General features: G+C 39.0%; 1 protein-coding gene across 2 annotated transcripts in view; it reads right to left on the bottom strand.

Moving 5' to 3' along the window:
* The window catches only part of LOC122559657 (coiled-coil domain-containing protein 91-like), a 193,117-nt gene that overhangs the window by 62,740 nt on the left and 105,921 nt on the right, over positions 1-24,456 (bottom strand). For both annotated transcript variants that reach the window (XM_043709495.1, XM_043709496.1), the window contains exons 8-10: positions 21,571-21,678; positions 841-933; positions 683-751 (exon numbers count right to left, since the gene is read on the bottom strand). In XM_043709495.1, the coding sequence (XP_043565430.1) occupies positions 683-751; positions 841-933; positions 21,571-21,678 (270 nt within the window). The remainder of the gene's footprint in view (positions 1-682; positions 752-840; positions 934-21,570; positions 21,679-24,456) is intronic.

Raw genomic sequence — 24,456 nt, 5'->3', positions numbered from 1 at the left:
CTATTTATCTCTCAGGCCTCTTCCACACCTCCTGCATTCCTGATGAAGTGTTTGTGCCGAAAATGTCAATTCTCCTGCTCCTCGGATGCTGCCGATCTACTGGGCTTTTCCAGCGCCACACTTTTCATCCCTGGGATTGAGGCTGCTGTGCTAACCACTGCGCCACCAACAATATATTATGCCTGTTTATAGATACAATCATCTTATGACGGCTAGCAAACGAAGCTAAAATTCCCTAAAATTTTGCTATTCATTCCTGTATTATTTTCATATTTTTTGAACAATAAATAACCAGCTGGGAGAATGAATAAGATCATTAGTGCAGTTCATAATATCAATGGATGCTGAAAATTTGTACTTATTTTTAGCTATATATTTGTTGTATGAAAACTCCCCGCAGTGCATTCAATTTTTAATACTGAAAGGTCCAGATAAAGATGAACTCATCCAAAATAGAATTAATTTTACTGAACTGTACAAAATATTTAATAGATAGTGGGTAGGAAAACCAAAGCAAAGGTTTAAGTAAAACGATTTATCGTTTTTGGAAGTTTGCCTCCACCTGATTACAGGGAAATTCTGTTCTAATTACATAGTCACGCAGTATTGTAACACGGTCTCTTTAAAAAGGAAAACTTTAACACAGAAATTCTGATAAGCCAGATTAATTTTTAAAAAATACCTTTACAACTTCTCCCATTGCCTCGGTGCTTCGTAGTCTTTCTTCTGCAATACATCTTTCAAGAGTATTCTGTAAACAATTCAGCAAGTGTTCAGATATTTTACACACCAAAGACAATATCAAAAAGTGATTGTTTGACAAAAGAATTGAAAATTTACCTTATGCTGTTTTGCTTGTTCCTCCAAAGCTTCTTTTATCTTATTTTGTAATGCACATTTTTCTTCCTCCAGTAGGTCAAGCAGTCGCTCATGCTGGAAGACCATACAGTTGACAAAATGAGCAGCAAATCACACAGCATGTGATTTTTCAGACATCAAGTAATAATGAATCATTGCCTTGACTTATACTTAAAAAGTTATACAGAAGAGGAAATTACTGATTTTAACTGTGGATGAGTTTCAAACTCACTCCTGGGCATAATTAACATCTTGCCAGACCTGTTCGAATCGAGTTCCTGGCAGAAGGTGGCTGGGATGCAGCTTGCAACACCTGGAAAATCTGGCATTAGATGTGTGGGAATGGGGTTCTGGATGGCTCACACAAGAAAGAGGGCACAATTTGGTTTAAGAGTCTGGAAAGAGCAAGAACAATCATTCAAGTCCAACAAAGAACAGTCAAAAACTCAAATGTTTGGGTATTTTTATATTTTGGCAGATCCAGCCTCTCTCTGCCCTGTAGAAAAACTGCAGGATTTCTCCACTCAGGCTAAAGTTAAAATTCAAGAAGGAGCTAATGATGCTACTCATTGTGACCTGCATATTTAAAAACAGTTCTGTCAGCTGTGGGGCAAACAAAAATTGCAGTCAGGTGGATTTATTTAAACTTCCAGCTAGCAGTTGGAAAACACTTAAAGCAGAATTGCCTCCAATCCCCGAAATCCCTCCATTATAACTTTTGATTAGAATATATTTAGAACAGGTTCTTCCCTTTTTAAACATACTGAATTGATATATGAAAATAAAATTTTTACAGAGGGGTGGTTCGTGTGTGGAATGAACTTCCTGAGGAAATAGTGAATATAGGTACAATTACAACATTTAAAAGACGTTTTATAGATAAATGAATAGGAAAGGTTTGAAGTGATATGGGCGAGGAGCAGGTAGGAGGGACTAGTTTAGTTTGGGATCATGTTCGGCATGGATTGGTTGGACTGAAGTGTCCATTTCGGTGCTGCATGACACTATGACCTGCTATACTCCAGTTTATGGATGGTCACTTAGTAATACAGAACTTGAGCATTGCTAAACAAAAAAAGAACATACTGTGGAATCTTTTTGCCTTGCAATCATCAGGAAGAGACAAGAATGCCAAACTTCAAAGGAAGCAACAATCTATACAACATAAGTAATGGCTACTGTAATTGTTTGCCAAATCAACCCTAATTGGCTGAGGTGTTGCTGTGGAAAAAGCACAAAGGCATTTTGTTTCACATGCATTTGTTTAATTCAAAAAATGCTTAATGCCTGTCCATGTTCCTTTTTCTTACTGAGTACAGGTCACTGCAGAGGGAATATATGCAATTTCTACTAAGCATAAATGAACCACGTCAGAACCACCACAGAAAACCATAAACTGCTTGTTAATGTAATTCTTAACAAACTCAGGATTGCTCATAGAACCTCATCTAACATTAGACATTATGTTCTCAGTTTTGCAAAAACAAGTTGTTTGAATATAATCCATATTCTGCCTGATGCGCACAGCTGAAAGGGTGTAATGTTTGATATGATACATCAGATACTGTGATGTATGGCTTATGTACCTGCATAGCACCAGAACTGAAATTCATAAATCAAATTACGCTTTTATACCACAAGTCATCTAAACATCTTTTTGGTTGATTGTCTGCATCCTGTTGGTGAAAAGTGTTACTGCTGCATAGTAGCAGCATAAAACAGATTGCTCAAATTTTTGAAATATCTGACTATTCCAGTATAATTTGATGTGTGGGAACAATAGATCTCTGGTGCAATCTTTATAGCAATGCTTTGACTAGGATCAACTTGCCAACCAAGTAGCACCCTTTCTCATGCAGCATAAATTTATGGTCCCTTCGAAATCTAACACTCTTGCATTTGTCCAAAGTGAACAGCTTCAACTGCATGTCTCCTTTGTCAGCAATATTCAAATTTACACACTTACTTGCTTGCTTCAAACTTGATGGTGTTGTAAAAATGCAAGAAATGGGAGTGTTAATATACACCAAAATGCAAAAATAAAATTCATTCAGTTTGAAGAGCTAAATTCAGCTTCAAAGGGGCCTTTACTCATCCTGATTTTCATTTTTCTGATATAATGGTTATATTGTTATTATGGTCTCTCCCACAGGGTTTAAAATCAGTGGCAGACAAGTTACATGCCATGAAAATAATAGAAATATGCACAATGTTCAAATTTGTACACTAGACTATACAGAAATTCCAAACCAGAGCTGAATGTTAACATCTATCTTATTGCTTGAGAAAGCAAGTAATATTTTTACACAATTTTCTTTTTTATATCTGCAAACATATTATTAGATTTATTGAACTGCAAGGTTTTGGATGAGGGGGCAAGCATTTTGGCACTGTGAATGTGTCAAAGCACTGAGGAACATACACATTCTCTTAGTACTCTAGGCAATCTGCATGTAACTCCAAACAGACAATTCAAGAGTATTACTGAAGTCTCAACACTATAAAGCAAGGGATCTCAAAATGTAAGTAAAAGAACCATAAAAGCAACCTTAAAATGAAGGAAGGAAGGAAGCTAGAATTATTTTGTAATTTTTCTCCTCTTTCTTTCCTCTCCATGCGCAGCCAATGCATTTTCCACACCATGAGAAACAGGAGTAGGACAGAAGATAAAAATAGCTGGGAAAGGGGTTCTGATTTTTAAATGGATGAAGTGGAAAATGAAATCAAAATTAACAGGATTATTGGCTTGTAAAACAAGCTACTTAGAATGTAGAACCTTTAAGTTATAAAATGCAATTTAGCAGATTTATGCTCCTTAACAATGAGGGTGTAACCTCTCATTTATGAAATGGTTGTGACTAATACGGAAACATAAAATACTGAAACGTAAGGAGTATTTGGCCCTTCCACACCCCTCCGCCATTCAATATAATCATCGCTGATCATCCAGCTCAGAAATCTGTTCCCACTTTCTCCATAGACCCTTTGACCCCTTTGCCCCAAAATAAATAACCTTAGCAAAACATTCAATGTTTTGGCTTCAACTGCTTTCTGTGGCAGAGAATTCGACAGGCTCACTATTCTTTGGGTGAAGAAATTTCTCCTCATCTCAATCCTAAATGGCCTAACCCATAACCTAAAATTGAGACCTTTGATTCTAAACTCCCTAATCATCTGGAACATCCTGATGTTTAATGTGTAGTTCTGCTAGCATTTTATTGTTTTCTGTGACAGCCTCCTTCCTTCTTTTAAACTCCAGTGAATATAACCCTAGCCGATCAAGTCTCTCTTCATTCACCAGAGCTGCCATTCCAGGAACAAATCTAGTAAACCTTTGCGGCACACCTTTCCTCAGATAAGGAGACCAAAAATACACACAATATTCCAGCTGTGGTTACAGCAAAAACCTGTATAACTGGACAAAACATCCTTGCTCCTGTACTCAAATATTTGCTATAAAGCCAACATACCATTTGCCTTTTTGACCACCAGTTGCTTACTTTCAGCGAATGATGTACGAGCATACCAAGGCATTGTTGCTGCTCCTAGTTTCCCAACCTGTCACATAATCTTCCTACTTCTTCTGGTACCAAAGTGGATAAGTTCACATTCATCCAAATTTTACTTCAACTTCCATGCATTTGACCACTCACTCAACTTGTCCCAATCTCAACAAACATCTCTGCATCCTCCTCACAGTTCATTGTTCCACTCAGCTTTGTGCCATCCGCAAACTTGGAGATATTACATTTAGTTGCCTCATCTAACTCATTAATACATTTTGCAAATAGCTGAGATACAACCATTACTCCCTGTGATACTCCACTCATCACTGCCTGCCGCTCAGAAAGATACTCCATTTATTCCCATTTGCTATTTCCCATCTTTCAATCAGTTCTCAACCCATGTCAGTACACTAAGTCCAATCCTGTGCACTGTAATTTTGCATGGCAATCATTTATGCAGGGCCTTACCAAATGTTTCTTTGAAAGATCAAGTAAACTGATCCATTGGTTGTTCCTTATCAACTCTTCTAGTTACATTCTCGAAAAGGTCCAGTAGATTTGTCAAACATGATTTCCCTTTCATAAAATTCCTGGTGATTCTTTTGCAGACCTGTCACTGTTTTCTAAGTGTTCTGTTATTAAATCTTTCAAAAAAAAACCTAATAATTTTCCCCACTAGCGATGTTTTCATTAATTCACCTATGGGACATGGGCATCACTGGCTGGGTCAGTATCTATTGCCTCTTCCTATTTGCCTTGGGAAGCTTGGGAAGATGGTAATGAACAGCCTTCTTGAATCACTGCAATCCTTGTGCTGAAGATAGACCCACATTGCCATTAGGGAGGGAATTCCAGCATTTTGACCCAGTGACAGCAAAAGAACAACAACAGATTTCCAAATCAGGATGGTGGGTGCCTTCGAGGGTAAGTCGCAGGCAGTGGCGTGCTCATGTATTTGCTGCCCTTGTTATTCTAGGCAGAATTAGTTCTGGCTTGGAAGATGCTAAGCATCTTTGGTAAATTTCTGCTTGTTGATAATGCACACTATTACTACTAATCCTCAGTATTGGAGTGACTGAATGTTTCTGTATGTGATGCCAATCAAGTGTTGTGCCTAGTCCTGGATAGTGTCAAGCTTCCTGAGTGTTACTGGAGCTGAACTCATGAAAGCAAATGGGGAGTATTTCATCACACTCCTGACTTGTGCCTTGTAGATGGTGGATTACAAAGGGAATTAGGAGATGAATTACTTGCTCCAGGATTCCTAGCCTCTAATGTGAACTGCATTTATATGGAGAGTCCAGTACAGCTTCTGGTCAATGGTAATCTTCAGGATGTGATAGTGGGGGGATACAGTGATAGTAATGCCATTGAATGTTAAAGCACTGTGGTTAGGTTGTCTCTTGTTGGTGATGGTCATTGCCTGGCAATCATGTGGCACACATGTCACTTGTCAATTTTCAAACCCAAGTCTTGCCAAATTTGGACATGGACTGCTTCCATGTGAATGGAGTTGCAAGTGGTCTGATCACTATGCAATCATTAGTGAACCTCCCACTTTTGACCTAATGATGAAGGGAAGTTCATTGATGAAGCAGCTGAAGATAGTTGGGCCAATGGATTGCTAATGTCAAGCTAACTGGCCTTTAATTGCTTGTTTTCTTTCTAACCCCTATCTTAATTACCGGGGTTATATTAGCTACCTTGCAAAGCTTTGGAGCGGTTTCAGAATTCAAAGAATCTTGAAAAATAACTACCAACGCATCCACTATTTCTAGAGCCACTTCTTATGTACTCTGATATATAGAATGTCAGGCCCTGGGGATTTTTCAGGGTTTAATCCCATCAATATCCTCAACATAATTTCTTTACTAATACAGATTTCCTGGAGTGCCTCCCTTTCATTAGACCAGATTCCCCAACATTTTTGAAAGGTTATTTGAGTCCTTTGTGAAGGGAGATCCAAAATAAGTATTTAGTTGGTCTGTTATGTCTTTGCTCCCCATTATAACTTCCTCTATTTCCGACTATAAGGGACCTACATTTCACAAACCTTCACATATACCTATAGAAGCTTTCACTGCTATGGAATCAGCAGCCTGTTGCTGTATTAACACTTGATTAAAATGATATTTTTAAGATTGCTAGGTTTATTTTCCTCACTCACACAATTCCTTGTATTGCATTAACTATTACTTCCATCTCTGTTTATTTTCAACTAAAATGTATAACCTGGGCATGCATTGCAAATCTCTACTGATACCCATCTGTACATGCCAATAACTTATCCTTCACGATGTCTTTTATAGTCCTCACTATTTGTCACTGTAAAGAATGGTAGTAATGTCACTGTACTGGTAATTGTCTGAGATATGGTTTCCCTCAGGTTAAATCACCAACAAAGTCGTCTCTCTTTAAGAGCAGCCCAAAAGTCTGGCAAGACCATGGCACAGAATGCTGGTAATCTGAGAAACCCAGGCAAATGTACTGAGCATGGTCATGACTCACTTGGGCAGGGTCTGGAAATCACGCCCCACTATTCTCAGAGTTAGTAAAATGTGAAAGAATTTATACACACCATCTAAAGTCCCTAATTTACCTAACTGACATACACAGTTTAAAAGAAAATATACATCAAGTATCTGTATGTAACAAGAAAACAAGTATTCCTTTTAATCAGATTGTTTTTAATTACTGGCAGAAAAAAAATGAATTGTTAACTTATAATTATCGCTTCCAAAATTCACCACTCCACAAACAGACAGACATACAGAGACAATGCGGAAATGCATCTTAAGTGTGAAAGGAGAAAAAAGATCAAGGACAGCACCAGGTCAGACCACAGGAATCAATTGATTATTTTATTCTTCCTTTCAATTATTTAATATTAACACAATATTGCTTGATGTTTGGTCTTTCACTTGCTGGATGAGAATTTACCTCTTTGTTGGTCTCTAATGGCAATTTTTCAGTTTTTCTTTCAACAAGAGAATCTGCAAAGGAAGGCGAATGGAATCCAGCTATCTATTACTAGAGACTTTCCTGTACCTCCACACAGGAGAGAGCTAGAATTTTTTTGATAATTTCTCTTTACAGGCTAGGTGTTTTTGCTGTACTGGCCCCCCCGTGATTACCTGATCACAAGCCACATCAAAACATTGTTCTGAAGCAATTGGCCCCTAGCTCAGAATCCATCATTTTGATTTCACTATTCTATGAAAAAGCAACATAGTGTATCGAATTTATAACTTGCTCGAGCAAATATAGTTTTTTTCTTAAACTACTCCAGGCATCACTTTGCACAGTCTCCTTCTTTTAAGTTAAAAATCACACAACACCAGGTTATAACCAGACAACCACCTGATGAAGAAGCAGCGATTCGAAAGGTAGTGATTCCACATAAACCTACTGGATAACCTGTTGTTGTGTGATTTTAACTTTGTCAACCCCAGTACCTCCAAATCCTTCTTTTATAACAGTTTCTTCCTTTTATCTTTGTCCACAGTTCAAAAGCAAACGACATCAAAGATGTGGGCTTGATAGTGCACAGGCTCAAATTCCACCTTGGAAGATGAGGGAATTTAAATTCCCTTAATAAAATCAGGAATTGACCTATCCTTGACTGGTCTGACTTACGTGTGGGACCAGATGCACAGTAATGTTATTGCCTCTTAATTGTTGTCAAAAACAGCCCATAAACCAATCAGTTCAAGAGCAATTAGGGATGAGTAATTAATGCTGGCTTCCAGCAACATCCCATAAAAGTATAAAAAGAAATTAGGTGGATTTTTACTATCGAGATGGGCAACCCAACTCAGGAAATATCCTGAACTGACAGGCCTACCTCAATAGAAAATGCCTAATCAAATCCAATTTTCACCCTATTGGGCAACATTGCAGAGTTAAAGATGGTCCATCATCCCTGAAACAGACTGGAGGCATACACCAGGAGATCAAGTGCCCGCGAAGCCTTTCTGTGGGACTTTGCCACAGGTATTATTTAAAATTTAGACCCTCTAGTTCACAGCCCTCACAAACTATTTACCCCCACATCCACTCCAGGCCACCACATATTCATATCCCCTATGCCAACTCATGCTCCCCACCCACCCTCATGTCCACTTATAACTCCATGTTGCCAACTTACCCAGTATCTACGAAAGACAGAGATCAAGAGTCATGCTATGGCTAAATAAAGTATGCGTATAATATTGCAATAATGTTTCACAATATTAAAAAAATCTTATCCATGAAATTCCATTCAAAGCTTTTAAACCTCAGGTGGTCAACTTTTTTGTAAAAACAAATGTCTATTCACAATCCTACACCAATAAACTGTTTGAGCTGTCAATCAAACTGATTTGGAACTCCCATGCTGAGATAATCATAGCCTGTGGGAATCAGATGACTATTCATAATGACAGGCTAGCTGTGAACAAACAGCTAATCTAACAGTTGGAATATATTTTGCTTATGAGCACCAGGCACCCTGCATTTCAAGGACCCTCACATCCTCCCTATAGTGTAGTGAGGAGAATTGGGCACAATTTTCTGGATGGGGTCCAATCAATACTTGTAAAGGTTTGCAAACTTCTGTGAGGCAATCACTTTCTGAAAATCTACATACTTTACACTTACAGTTATCTGTTTTATTTCTAGAAAGAACGTTACCAAATTACTAACAAAATTGTGCTGACTGTCATTCATTAACCTTTGCTATATTAAATGATGCAGATAGAAATTATTTTATTTAGCATCTCTCGAATATTGATATTGAGATCAATTAAATTGTTCTCACATTTTCAGCAATTTGCACTTCAGTAACTTAAATTCAGGCATTCATGTTATTGATAAAGTGCATTGTCTTCAAAAGTATTAACAGATTATGCGTAATACTGCAGCCTTTCCTACCCATTTGGCAGCTTGAATTCACTAGATTATAGAATGGTGACAACATTTCCATTAACCTGCTGTTTGAGAAACTTTGGCATGAAGAGCCAAAAGTCTATAGGACACAGGGAGAGAGGAACAAGTAAAACATGGTTTATAGTTTTTTTTTCCCCTCCTAAGTACCACACGCTGCAACAAACACAAAGTAATTGTACAAAAATGCTTACAGAAGTGGACTAAGGCAACTATATATTCTTTCAGCTTTGTTTAATAAGTCTAACTAAAATGTCCTTAGCAGTTGCACTGTATAACACAAGTTGTATTTAGATGGAACATCCAAGTTAAACACATGTGGAGCAACAGCTGTCAATACAATCTCCATCAAAACACATTTTAACATTTCGAACCTACAAAACACTCCAGAGAATCATTTATTTGGTTTTACTATTTCCAGTAAACCATACCAGACTTTTCCTCTAAACATAGGCAGATCTTTTATCTTTTAAGTAGAGAAGTGTAGAAAAATTCTTTTGGAATTAGATAGATATAAGCACGAAGTTTGTAATGGAGTAAAATATTAACTACCAATTAAAGCAAAATACCAAGTTACAATTATATATATTTTATTCCCTAAATTCATGTCGCAGAATATCAAAGGGTTAATTAAACAATTCGATAATCGGAGGACACTACAAGTTCAATGTAACACCCAATTACCAATTCAGTTTACATCTTGAAAACAAGGATCAATTGCTTTCACATGGTCTGCACTGTGGCATTGGGGAAGGAAATTGCTTGTTAACAATGTTCATTCAGTGTTAAGTCAACTGCAAAAGATATCAAACATAGAAAATAAACAATGATTGTTCTTTTCCGGTAAATTGAAATGTCAGCATCTAAAATAAATACCAGTATTTCAGCATCCTTAATGTAATTAGGCTTTGTGCAGACTCACATGAACATACTACTTATATGAATGTTGCTATGTTTATTCGAAGAAGTTGGTCAAGGTGAACGTTGAGAAAATGTTTTTCTCACCCTTGTAAACTGATACTGTGACCGACAAGATTATTTATACAAATATACTGTGCATCACTGCATTTTTCCAAAAGTTAAATTTATATGCTTTATGTTGGTTTGTCAACAAGTCATATAGTTGCATTTTCGCTTCTGAAAGGAACTCCATCTAATATTAGAAAAAAGACTTGCATTAAAAATTTCTATTGACAATCACTGGAAGCCAACAACTTTCACTAACAGGGAGAAATGGAAAAATAGACAACTGAGATTGGGCTCAAAATGTATACTTTTTACATTAACCTGTTTGGACATGTCACAACTCTGGGGCAAGTGAGACTTGAACCCTGACTTTCTGGCCCAGACTTTGTGTTGGAGGTTGGGCTACATGTGTGGTAGTTAAACATCATAGTTGAAAAGTGCAAATGCCTGGAACTACTTCAACAACTTCAGCAGCCCAACTGTGTTTTTTTTTCTGGCAGCATAAAAATACCCCAAAAGGTTTGTAGGATCTACACAGCCATTGCATGAATTTCCACATTAAACAGTGATTCTGTGTTGTACAGTACTTAATTAATCATAGTGCACCTTGAAATATCTAGTGCTGTGAAAATCACTACTTAAATGAAAGTCATTCTTTGTTTCTTTAGAGTATCCATTTATATGAAACCCATGCATCAACAGCAAATCAATTTCTTCTGCTTACGTACCTCATATTGAGATACAACCAATATCAAATTATTCAAAATGTTATCAGGAGACATCTTTGTCTAACCCCATGTTTTTCTGCATCAGGTTCAGTTTCACCAAATACCATTCTGACTCTCCAATGAATTTTGATAGCCTTCAACAATTTCAACAGCTTTTGTCAGTTCAATCAATCAAAAGCTTTATTTACTAATCCACAAAGTAGGTGTAACTTCTTGCTGGTATTCTATGCTTCTTTCACTTAACACTCCCATCATTGTTTTTAAGATCATAAGACACAGGAGTGGAAGCAAGGCCATTCAGCCCATCGAATCCACTCCGCCATTTAATCATGGTTGATAGTCTTTTCAATTCCACTTACCTGCACTCTCCCCGTAGCCCTTAATTCTTTGCGAGATCAAGAATTTATCAATCTCTGCCTTGAAGACACCCAACATCCCAACTTCCACCGCGCTCTATGGCAATGAATTCCACAGGCTGACCACTCTCTGGCTGAAGAAGTGTCTCATTTCTGTTTTAAATTGACCACCTCTAATTTTAGGGGTGTGCCCATGGGTCCTAGTCTCCGCACCATCTGGAAACAAATTCCAGTATTCACCCTTTCTAAGCCATGCCTTATATTGTAAGTTTCTATTAGATCTCCCCTCAACCGTCTAAACTCTAATGAATACAATTCCAGGATCTTCAGCCAATCAGCATATGTTAGGCCTACTATATCAGGGATCATCCATGTGAATCTTCGCTGGACACACTCCAGTGCCAGTATGACCTTCCTGAGGTGTGGGGCCTAAACTTGGACACAGTAATCTAAATGGGGCATAACTAGAGCTTTATAAAGTCTCAGAAGCACATTGCTGCTTTTAAATTCCAACCCCCTTGAGATAAATGACAACATTACATTTGCTCTCTTAATCATGGACTCAAACTGCAAGTCAACCTTTAGAGAATCCTGGACTAACACTCCCAGATCCCTTTGTACTTTGGCTTTATGAAGTTTCTTACCATTTAGAAAATTGTCCACGCCTGTATTCGTTTTTCAAAAGTTCAAGACCTCGCACTTGCTCACGTTGAATTTCATCAGCCATTTCCTGGACCAATCCCCTAAACTGTCTAAATCTTTCTGCAGCTTCCCCACCTCCTCAGTACTACCTGCCTGTCTGCCTAACTTCATATAATCGGCAAACTTCACCAGAATGCGCCCAGTCCCTTCATCCAGATCACCAATATATAAAGTGAACAGCTGCAGCCCCAACACTGAACCCTGCGGGACTCCACTTATCGCCAGCTGCCATTCTGAAAAAGAACCTTTTATCCCAACTCTCTGCTTCTGTCAGACAGCCAATCCCCAATCCATGCTAGTAGCTCACCTCGAACACCACGGGCCCTAACCTTACTTGGCTGCCACCCATGAGGCACCTTATCACAAGCCTTTTGGAAGTCTAGACAGATAACATCTGCTGGATCTCCTCTGGTCTAACCTACTTGTTACCTCTTCAAAGAATTCTAACAGGTTTGTCAGGTACACTAGGCTCTGCTTCCAGTTTTTGCCTCTCCAGTTTTAACAACTCTCCCTTACACCAAACTGAGCATAGTAAATAGTGAATAATATGTTTGGCTTCAATCTATTTTCCAGGATCTTCTACATTATATTGGAAGTTTAATCAAATTATTGGTGAGAATACCTTTCATTGTGTTTGCCTTTCCCGAAGGGACCATTTGCTCCTCAAATAATCTTCTGTTTCTTTTTCGTGAAGATTTCCTTACACAAACCAATTAATTCTCAAGGTCTAGAAAGTTGTGAAACATGGTTTTGCAGAATTATGGAGAGATCAGTTAAAAGGGCCAGTTGAAGAATGAAGGGACTCAGGATGATGGAGGAGGAATAAAAAAATATCTACTGAATATCAACATGAAAAGGCAATTATAAGTTGTAGTTTTCTTTATTTTTAAATGTGGAATGAAATCAGAGAAGAAATGCTTTAAAACCAAGACATATTTTTGAAAGCAAGTAACTGGACACTCATTGGAAATGTTGTTTAAACAACTGTTGATTCCAGTGACTGGATCATAGCTTGCAGGTGAGCTGAAGCTGAGGGGTTGTGTACAAATGGAGCATGTGTTGGCAAAAAGTAGTTGAATGGTCGGTAGACTAGTGACCAGTTATTGATGACAAACGCCTTCTATCTGGCAACAACAATGAGATTGGTTCTCAAGTAGCTAATACAAAGAAGAGAGAAGTCTGCAGACTTCTCAGTTTGGGAGCAACATTTGTTCTTTATAGTAAGAGCTATTTTAAATTGGAAGTAAACCAGTTTATGTGTCCTCCAGCAGTTGCTGTAAAGTTTGCAAATAATAAGTCAGAGACCTTTTATGAAGTGTGACACAGCCCCTATGCCTCCTGCAAAACAGTGAATAAGTCCAGAAAAGAAAAACAGAGATGCAGAATTCCAATCAGCACAACAACCATCTCAGTAGATTATGCAAACAAAAGCTACTGAACTGCTTTCTTAGTTTCACCCGTTCATGTTTTTTTTCCCAGTCTGTGTCTGTTTGCAAGTGCGAGAGCACTTAACGGGAGTTTATAAGGTAATTAGAGTTTTAATTCGTACAGGTTTTGTTTCCTTCATTCATGGGACATGGTCATTGCTGGTTGGCCAGCATTTATTACCCATTCCTGGTTGCTCTTGAGGTGGTGATAGTGAGTGGTCTTCCTGAACTGTTGTCTACATGTTGTAGGTTGACCTAAAAATGTCCTTAGGGAGGCAATTCCAGAAGTTTGACCCAGCAACAGTGAAGGAATAGTGATATAAATTCCTAATCAGCATGATGTGTGGCTTGGAGGGGAACTTGTAGGTGGTATTCCCATTGTATCAGCTGTCCTGGTCCTTCTCGGTGGAAGTGGTCATGAGTTTGGAAGATGCTATATAGAGTCATAAAGATGTACAGCATGGAAACAGACCCTTCGGTCCAACTCGTCCATGCTGACCAGATATCCCAACCCAATCTAGTCCCACCTGCCAGCACCTGGCCCATATTCCCCCAAACCCTTCTTATTCATATATCCATCCAGATGCCTTTTAAATGTTGCAATTGTAATAGCCTCCACCACTTCCTTTGGCAACTTATTCCATACATGTCTCACCCTCTGAGTGAAAAAGTCGCCCCTTAGGTCTCTTTTATATCTTTCCTCTCTCACCCTAAACCTATGTCCTCTAGTTCAGGACTCCCCTACCCCAATGATCTTTGGTGAATATCTGCAGTGAAGCTTGTAGATGGTACACACTACTGCTACTGAACGTCAGTGGTGGAGGGGGTGGATGTTTGTTGATGTGTTGCCAATCAAACAGGCTGCTTTGTCTTGGATGGTATCAAGCTTTTTGGGTGTTGTTGGAGCTACACCCATCCAGGTAAGTGGGAAGTACTCCATCACACTCCTTACTTGTGCTTTGTGGATGATGAACAGATTTTGGGGAGTAAGGAGATGAGTTACTTGCTGCAGTATTAATGGCCTCTGATCTGCTCTTGTAGTCAGTCAGTGTTTATGAGCCAAATCCAGTTGTCTTTCTGGTTAATGGTAATCCTAAGAATGTTGATAGTGGGGTATTCAGTGGTGGTAACACCATCGAATGTTAAGGGCAATGGCTTGATTGTCTCCTATTGTTGATGGTTGTTGCCTGGTATTTGTATGGAGTGAATGGTGCCAGCACAAGCTAGGATATTGTCCAGATCTTGTTGCAACTGAACATGGACTGCTATGATACCGGAGAGGTCACAGTGGTGATCAACGCTGTACATTATCCAATAACATCTCTCATCATTGGGCCTTATGATGGAGGGAAGGTCATTGATGAAGCAGTTGAAGATGATTGGGTTGAGGACATTACTCTGAGGAACTCCTGCAGAGATGTCCTGGAGCTGAGATGGCTGACCCTCCAACAAACACAACAATGTTTCTATGTGCCAAAAATGGCTGCAACTAGTGCCCTGATACCCATTGATTCCACTTGGTCAATTGTGTCTTTGACATGAAAGAATGTCACTCTCACCTCCTGGTATTTGTATGGAGTGAATGGTGCCAGCACAAGCTAGGAAAATGGCTGCAACTAGTGCCCTGATACCCATTGATTCCACTTGGTCAATTGTGTCTTTGACATGAAAGAATGTCACTCTCACCTCACCTCAGGAATTTCATCCATGAATTTGTCCATGTTTGAATTAAGGCTACAATGAGGTCAGGAGTCGAGTTGCCCTTGCAGAATCCACACTAATTGTCAGTGAGCAGTTTATTGCTTACTAAGTATTGCTTGATAGCATTTTTGATGACCTCTTCCATCACTTTACTGATGATCAAGAATAGGCTGATGAGGCAGTAACTGACCAGTAATTTTAAGACAACTTTGGGAAGCCCAAGAATTGATCTATGCAAAGGAGCTGCCGCTTGCAGATCACTGCTACAGCAATCAAAATGCCTGTAATTTTTATGAAGTAATCACTATTTCAAATAGGTTGCTGTTAAACATATACTTGAGCCATTGGCAAGCACAGATTTAATAAAAAAACAAAAGAAAGAATACCAATAAAGGGCAAAGCATCATTTATACTGTGAAAGAGCATGGAGCTGATGGCAGACAAGTGGACTATGGAAGAGGTGTTGTCATTAAAAATGCAGATAATAATTGATAGTTGACTGTCAGAACCTACTGTAAGTAACCAACATAAAAATAATGTTTTGTAAATTCAGAGAACTTTGGAAAATCATAATTAGGGCATCTGTAATGTTCTCAACTACTTCCTTTAAAATCCTGGGACAGAAGTTATCAAACCCTGGAGATTTGGCATGCTTTAATGTCAATACTTCCTTCATTACTGTTATTTCACTATTACTGTTAATTTTGTTGAACTGTCACTGATTGATTCAATGTTAATTTCCTTCAGATGTCTGGCATACTAACCTCTTTTCTCTACTGTAAATGCTGACACAAAGTAAATGTTCAAAATGTTTCTCATTCCTTTCACAGACAGTCTTACTATCTTCAATTTTCAAAAGAATATAATTGTTCTTTATCATTTTTTCCTAAACAGTAAATTTTATGAAGTGATTTCTACAGCTTTTACTGCTTCGTTATTCATGGCCATTTCCCAGAATCTCTGTTTTTTTTGTATGCTTTTGCTTTAAAATGTTAATCTTCAGTAACGTGTTTGATAAGGTTCCCCAAGGTAGAATGATGGAGAAAATGAAGTTGAATGGGGTCCAGGGTGTGCTAGCTAGATGGATAGAGAACTGGTTGGGCAGCAGGAGACAGATTAGTAGTGGAAGGGAGTTTCTCAATGGAGAACTGTGACCAGCGGTGTTCCACAGGGATCCACGATGGGACCACTGTTGTTTGTGATATATATAAATGATTTGGAGGAAGGTATAGGTGGTCTGATTAGCAAGCTTGCAGATGACACTAAAATTTGCAGAGTAGCAGATAGTAAAGGGGACTGTCAGACAATGCAGCAGAATATAGATAAATTGGAGAGTTGGACAGAGAAATAGCAGATGGAATTCAATCCGGTCAAATGTGAGGTGATGTATTTTGGAAGATCCAATTCAAGAGCGAACTATACGGTAAATGGAAAAGATTAGAGTGGTGTTCAAAAAGCACAGCAGGTCAGGCAGCATCTGAAGAGCAGAAAAATCGATGTTTCCGGTAGGAGCCCCTCATCAGGAATTCCTGAAGGGCTCCTGTGCAAAACGTTGATTTTCTGCTCCTCGGATGCTGCTTTACCTGCTGTGCTTTTCGAGCACCACTCTAATCTTGACTCTAATCTCCAGCATCTGCATTCCTCACTTTCAGGTAAATGGAAAAGCCCTGGGAAAAATTGATGTCCAGAGAGATCTGGGTATTCAGGTCCATTGTATCCTGAAGGTGGCAAGGCAGGTTGATCGAGTGTTCAAGGCGGCACACGGCATGCTTTCCTGCATCAGGCAGAATATTGAGTACAAGAATTGGCAGATCATGTTACAGTTGTATAGGACTTTGTGTCGGCCACATTTGGAATGTGGATGCTATGGAGATGATGCAGAGAAGGTTCATCAAGATGTTGCCTGGTATGGAGTGTGCTAGCTATGAAGAGAGGTTGAGTAGATTAGGATTATTTTCACTCGAAAGACAAAGGTAGAGGGTGAACTTGACTGAGGTCTACAAAATCATGAGGTATCCATGATTTGGAAACGCTGATGTTGGACTGCAGTGTACAAAGTTAAAAACCTCACACCGTTTATTTGGAAGCACTAGCTTTCTGAGCACTGCTCCTTCATCAGTGAGGCTGTCTGTGCCAAAATGGTCAGACTGATTGTAATCTATAAAACAGATTTACAGAATCTTAGATGGATTCAAGCAGTTTTTGAGCAAAGTAAAATGTAATTTTGCAAGTGCAAATTCACCCCACAAATTTCTATGTATATGTGTGTGTGTGTGTGGTTGGGGGGAGGGGAAGGGGGTTATGAGTGTCTGTGAAAGGGTGTGTGTATGTGTGTGAGAGTGTAAAGGGGTTTAAGTCTTTGAGAGGGTGTATGTGGGAATGTATGCGAGAGAGTGACAGTGAGAAAGAGAGAGAGAGAAGAGAGAGCGAGAGCGAGAGAGAGAGAGAGAGAGAGAGAGAGTCTGTCTGTGTAGTGCAATGGGGTCACGTGTAGTGCGACATGAACCCAAAGGTATACACAAGGTGGATAGCAAGAAGCTTTTTCCCTCGAGTGGAGGACTCAATTACTAGGGTCACAAGTTCAAGGTGAGGGGGAAACATTTAAGGGACATACACGTGGAAAGTTCGTCACGCAGAAGGTGGGTGGTGCCTGGAATGCGTTGCCAGCTGAGGTAGAGGCACGCACGATAGCATCATTGAAGATATATCTAGACAGATACATGAATGGACAGGGAGCAGAGGGGTACAGATCCTTAGAAAATAGGCGACAGGTTTAGATAGGGGATCTGGATCAGAACAGACTTGGATGGCTGAAGGACCTGTCTCTGTGCTGTAATTTTCTTTGTTCTTTGTTATATTTAGTGAGCCATAGCTTTTCATTTGATAATAGAATCAGTCCCCTTGAGATATAAATTGGTTCTATGTCACATTAAATTGTTTCCAAACAACATTCACCTGATTCTTATGTCATTTTTCCATTCACAGATTTGCCCGGTTTATTGTGGACAGTCTCCACCTTTCCTATTGAAGTCAGCCTTATCCGAGCCTAGAATTCCAACAGCTTTGTCATGTTTCCCTCTTTCAAGCACAATATTGAACTTCATGATGGTTTCCATTGATAAATATTCACACGCTATTGAGCTATCCAATATATCTGCCTCATTTCTCATTATTAAATCAAATTTGGCATTCCATTTTATTGGCTCTAAGACATGGTGTCATATAAAACCATCTGAAACATGCTAAAGAAATTCACTACCATTATAACATGCACCTGTCTGCTTATCAATTTTTCCACTAAAGCTAAAATGCTTAATTAAACCCAATCTGCCTTTATTATGTGCTTGTCTAATCTCTGCATTTATCCATTCAGCCACTTCACAGCTTCTACCAAATGTCTATTTGCAATTCTCTCAAAGGCCTAAATCAAATTCTATGCTTTAATTTTATGCATAAAGTCTTCATTGCCTGTTCACTTCTTGTTATATCCCCGAACATTAATTTCAGCTTTCATCATGTAAACTGCTCCTCCTGAATCTGGTTCCCAACCTTCCCTACAGGATTTATAATTTGCTGTTGTCAATTCCAAGTCTTGATCCTCCTGCAGCAATGGTTAAAGTTTATGCTTCAGTTTGAATTTGAGCCTATAATTTATTCAATTTGTATGTTACACTTGACATTTTTTTTTAAAATGAACTCTGAGTCAGGCCTTAATCCTGTACTTCTATTCTCTTGTTGCTTTTAGATAGAAACAAAGGACTTAGGATGAGTCGGTCTTTTGGCTTTTGAAGCCTGCTTCACCATTCAATAAAATCATATCTAATTTGTTTGTGGTCTCCACTCCTCTTGCCTGTCTGCCCTTCAGGATCTTTGTACAAGTGGCATGATGTACACTACAATTTATCACTAAAAGCATTGTTTCTATTCTACAGGCCACAACATAACATATTCAACTGAATGGTTATTAAAAATTGGCAGTAACGAACTTCAAAAACAGTTCTTTTCAACCTGTATTTGGACATAAATCACAGGAGTGCAATGGCAAAGGAGGAGGCCATTCAGCTCATCATGCCTGCAGCAGTGCATTAAACAACCATTATTGCCTCGTACCAATCTCAGTTTTCCTCAACATCCTTATACATGATTCTTATTCAAATAATCATCCAATGCCCTCAAATGCAACAATTGAACCTGCTCCATCATACTTCAAGATAGTACATTCCATTCACAAACAACTCAGTGAGAAAGTTTTCCCTTACTTCACCATTGATCTTTTGCAGATCACTTTAACTCTGTGCCCTCTTGTTCCTTTTAAGAGTGAGAACACTTTCCCCCTATTTACTCGAACTAGCTCCACTCACAATCTTGAAAATCTCTATCAGATTTTCTCTTCTCCTTCTTCCCTCCAAAGCGAATAACCCAAACATGTTTAATCTATCCTCCTAACTGAAGTTTCTCATTCCTGGAATCATTATTGCAAGCTGCTTCTGTACTATGTCCAATGCAGTCACATCTTTCCACTAAGGCAGTACCCAGAACTGAACACCAGCTGATGTCTAACAAGCATCTTAAACAAGGTCAATATTACTTCCTTGTTCTTGCACTCCACCTCAAAAGTCAAGGATACTGTATGCTTTACTTACTGCTCTCTCTCTCTCTCTCTGTCCTGTCACTTGCAGGAATCTGTGCAAACACACACACACCCAAGTCCCTCTGCTCCTTCACCCTCTGCACTTAGAATTCTACTCCCTATTTAATGTTGTCTTTCAATGTCTTCCAACCAAAATGCAGCATCCCTCAGCTTTCTGAATTAAACCTCATCTGCCATGCAGCTGCCTGCTCCGCCAACTTGTCTACGTCTTTCTGGAGTTCTACACAGCACTCTTCTTCCACATTTTGCATTATCTGCAAACTAAGAGTTAAGACACAGTTGCTGGCCCTTAGGTGAGGACACGATTACTGCATCTCAAGAGTCAAAAATTATTTTTGATCAATCTATTTCAATATGTCGCAACACAGTTCAGTGACACGTCCAACTTAAATCCGGAAGTCACCCAGAGATAAGGACATTATCATTGCATCAGGGAGGGAAAGGTCTTAAGGCTAAAGAATATTATAGAGATGGAAAGAGGCAAGGCGATTAAAGTTCTTGATAATAAAGGAAGAAAATCTTAAAATAAAGTTTTGTTTGACCAGGAAACAATGCAGATCTGCAAATACAGGGACAACAGATGAATAGAACTTGGGGAACATTAATGTACATGCAGCAAAAAAGTGCCCTTAACTTTAAAGAGGATAGAGTACAGGACACCAGTCAGGAGCGTATAAAAGAAGTCAAGTCAAGGGTTAATGAAAGCATGAATGAAGGATTCAGAAGCAGATTAGTTGAGCCAGCAGCAGTCAGGCAGTGTTATAGAGATGGAAACAGACCATCTTAGTCATAGAACAAATGAAATCGGACCTCACTATGTAGAATCAAATCAAATGTGAAAGCAGGCTAATTTAATTTCAAATACTAACAGAAACACTGGGGAAACTCAAAAGGTCGAGAGATATCTGTGGGAACAGAAAGAGTTAATGTTTTGAGTCCAATATAATTCTACTTCAGAGTTTGTGTTTCTCCAGAACATTCTGGTTTTATGTCAGCTATCTACCATCTGCAATACTTTACTTTTTTTCATTAGCTTAATCGCAGATTGTTGCCTGGAAGAAAGATAATGTTGGCTGCTACAGAATGGAGTTTTAAGTGAGGACTGGGAAACTATACTTTCAGCCTTTCCAAATATTTAATTGCAGGAAACTTCTGATCATCCAGTAGTGAATTCCAGATAAGAAGCCTGATCATTTAGCAACAGTGAGACAGTCAAGAGAGGTGGGTGCTGAGTTACAGTTGGGTACCATCAGCATTCTTGTGAAAACTAAGTATGCTTATAATACTGTCCTTAATAGGTGCATGCAACCCTTGAAAATCTAATTAGGTACACTAATATCATTAAATAGATAAGATTGATAAATAAGTGTAGTCCCACCCAGCTTGGTTGGAGTGCATGTGTTGAGGGGGATGGTGTAATCAACCACGTCAAAAGCTGCACACAGGTGGAGTTGGACAGGGAGAGAAAAATCACTTTGTCACAAGCTTAAAGCTCAACAGTTGTTAACAAAATACATGGCGAGCCCCGTATCCACAGGTCTGGTTATTGTGGTTTCAGTTATCCACGGTTTACTGCGGCCCAAACATATTATAGGGAACGTTCCAGAACCAGGGACCGGTAGGCTGCCGGAAAGGTACGTTTCCCATTTAAATGATGGGTTCGCACCTATCCACCGTTTCGGGCTTTCACGGTAGGTATTGGAACGTATCCTCCGCGGGTACAGGGGGACTACTGTAATGCAGTTACATTACCTGTGTGTTGAGCAATTCTTCACATTTCTGCAGTTGTCTCTCTGTGGCTGACTGAAGATGTATTCTGCTTGCTTCTTGCTGCTGCTGCACAGCAGACTTTGTTAATGCCTTCAACAAAGAATAATTCAAACAAATTTTAGTATTAAACACCAACATTTTTTTTTCAGTTTAAAAAACTAAATAGAAAACATCAATCACAATTAGATTTATTTCTTTTAGAAAATATCTATTGGGATATTTACTCTTTTGACTTGAAAGTTATTAATATAAAGTAATGAAGTTTAGACTGATATAAGTTGACCCAAAGTTTCTGCATTCTTAATATCCTAGTCAGCATTCCCTTTTAAAAGGCAGCTTCTTCTGCAAATTCAGGCATATCACAAGCAGCTGGGAAGAGAGTCTGCTCACTTGACAGAAGTGGACTCAACTTTGTGACCCAAAGGCAGACCACACAGGATGCAGGCAAATGAAAGGTGCTGAAGGAAGAACCACCAGACATATTTCACAAACTGACAAATACCACATCCTCTGGACATTAAATCTGCATGCTGTGAAATCTCATGGGGCAGGATGATGCTAAAAATGTCAAGCCAAGTAAAAGCAGATGGAAATTCCAAGAAGTGGAGCATAAAAGGCAATGAGGCAGACATTTCGTTGTAGGGTGTGGTAGGACAACTATAGTATCCTATGCAAAACCATTCCAGGGTTTTGATTTTATGAGAAAAGTATTGATGCTACAAAATGTAAGTGATGAGGCTGGACAGAGATCTACAGATCATTTTCTGATCCAAAAACATTGCTTTGGAAAGATATAACTCCTTTCATTCCTTCCAGATTAACTAAGTAATTTGATTTTGCTGAACATGAACATCAGTAATTATTTTGAAATTTCTAAGTTGTTGCTATTTTTCACTTTTTATTGGACCACATTTATTTGGCATCAACAACTGCACAGAATGTCAACAATATTTCTTGACAATTAAGAGACTAGTAAAAAGAGATGTTACTCCCTTCCAAGAAGAGATAAGAGTAATTATAATGGAATGAGAGTGTGGGTGAGTTAATTAAATGGCAGAAATGTAATTTGGTATGTCTCTTCACAGTAAATTACACAAAATAGAAATACAGAAGGACCAATGCTCTCATTGAAATGAGGAATCACAAAGGATGTTATAGCCTGGAACTAGGCCATTTGGGCCAAACTGTCCATGCTAGCATTTATGCTCCTAACTTTCCTCATCTACTAGCATAATTCTATATTCCTTTCTGGAGGGCTCTTGTGGTAGAGTAGGGGTTAAGGCCTGGGGTTAAGAGCCACCTGTTCCAGAAATGTGTAAGAACATCTCTGAACAAGTGATTAAAAATATCTATATTACCTTCAACCACAAATACTCATCTCCACTCCTTGAATGCAACTATACTATTCATTTCAAGGATAACCCAGGGTCAATATTCTCATCACTCTCTGCTAACAAACTTTCTCCTAAATGTTATGACTTATTAGTGACTTTCTGGCCTGTAGTTTTGCTCTTCCCCACAAGTGGAAACATTTTGAGCCAATCTATCAAATCTTTATCAAAACTCTTTATCAAAAGCCTGAGTTCAAGTCCCTGCTCCAGAGGAGCATCATAACATTGCTGAACAGGTTAAGTAAAATAATTACACTTCCCAACTTTACAACTATTTAGAGACAGTCCCACATGGTGGTTTCTTACCAGCCAGTGGACCCACCGATTTCCTCTGCATTTTCTCCAACAGCCTACCACATGGAACCTTATCAAAGGCTTTACTGAAGCCCATGTATATCATGTCAACTGCCCTATCCTCACCTACATGCTTGGTCACCTTCTCAAAAAACTCAATGAGATTTGTGAGACATGATCTGCCCTTGATGAAACCATGTTGACTATCTGAAATCAAATTGTTGCTTGCTAGATGATTATAAATCTTATCTCTTATAATCCTTTCCAAAACCTTTCCTACAACAGAAGTAAGAAATTGTTACTGCAATTTGAAAGTCAAAATCATTAATTGGGGATAACAATGATTCTTGTGAAACATCACTTTCCACCACTTAATTAATAGTAACTACCTTATATATAAGGATACGGAAGTTATAGACTGTAGGGAAATAGATGGTGACATCTTGCAAAATGTCCAGATTACAGAGAAGTAAGTGCTAGATGTCTTGAAACAGTTAAAGGTGGATAAATCCCCAGGACCTGATCAGGTGTACCAGAGAACTCTGTGGGAAGCGAGAGAAGTGATTGCTGGGTCTCTTGCTGAAATATTCGTATCATCAATAGTCACAGGTGAGGTACCGGAAGACTGGAGGTTGGCAAACGTGATGCCACTGTTTAAGAAGGGTGGTAAGGACAAGCCAGGGAACTATAGACCAGTGAGCCTGACCTCGGTGGTGGGCAAGTTGTTAGAGGGAATCCTGAGGGACAGGATGTACATGTATTTGGAAAGGCAAAGACTGATTCGGGATAGTCAACATGGCTTTGTGCGTGGGAAATCATGTCTCACAAACTTGATTGAGTTTTTTGAAGAAGTAACAAAGAAGATTGATGAGGGCAGAGCAGTAGATGTGATCTATATGGACTTCCGTAAAGCGTTCAACAAGGTTCCCTATGGGAGACTGATTAGCAAGGTTAGCTCTCATGAAATACAGGGAGAACTAGCCATTTGGATACAGAACTGGCTCAAAGGTAGAAGACAGAGGGTGGTGGTGGAGGGTTGTTTTTCACACTGGAGGCCTGTGACCAGTGGAGTGCCACAAGGATTGGTGCTGGGCCCTCTACTTTTTGTCATTTACATAAATATTTGGACGCGGGCATAAGAGGTACAGTTAGTAAGTTTGCAGATGACACCAAAATTGGAGGT

Source organism: Chiloscyllium plagiosum, chromosome 19 (assembly GCF_004010195.1).
Source record: "Chiloscyllium plagiosum isolate BGI_BamShark_2017 chromosome 19, ASM401019v2, whole genome shotgun sequence".
Lineage (NCBI taxonomy): Eukaryota > Metazoa > Chordata > Chondrichthyes > Orectolobiformes > Hemiscylliidae > Chiloscyllium > Chiloscyllium plagiosum.
The sequence above is the reverse complement of the archived record's forward strand: the minus strand, read 5'-3'. Positions and strand labels throughout refer to the sequence as shown.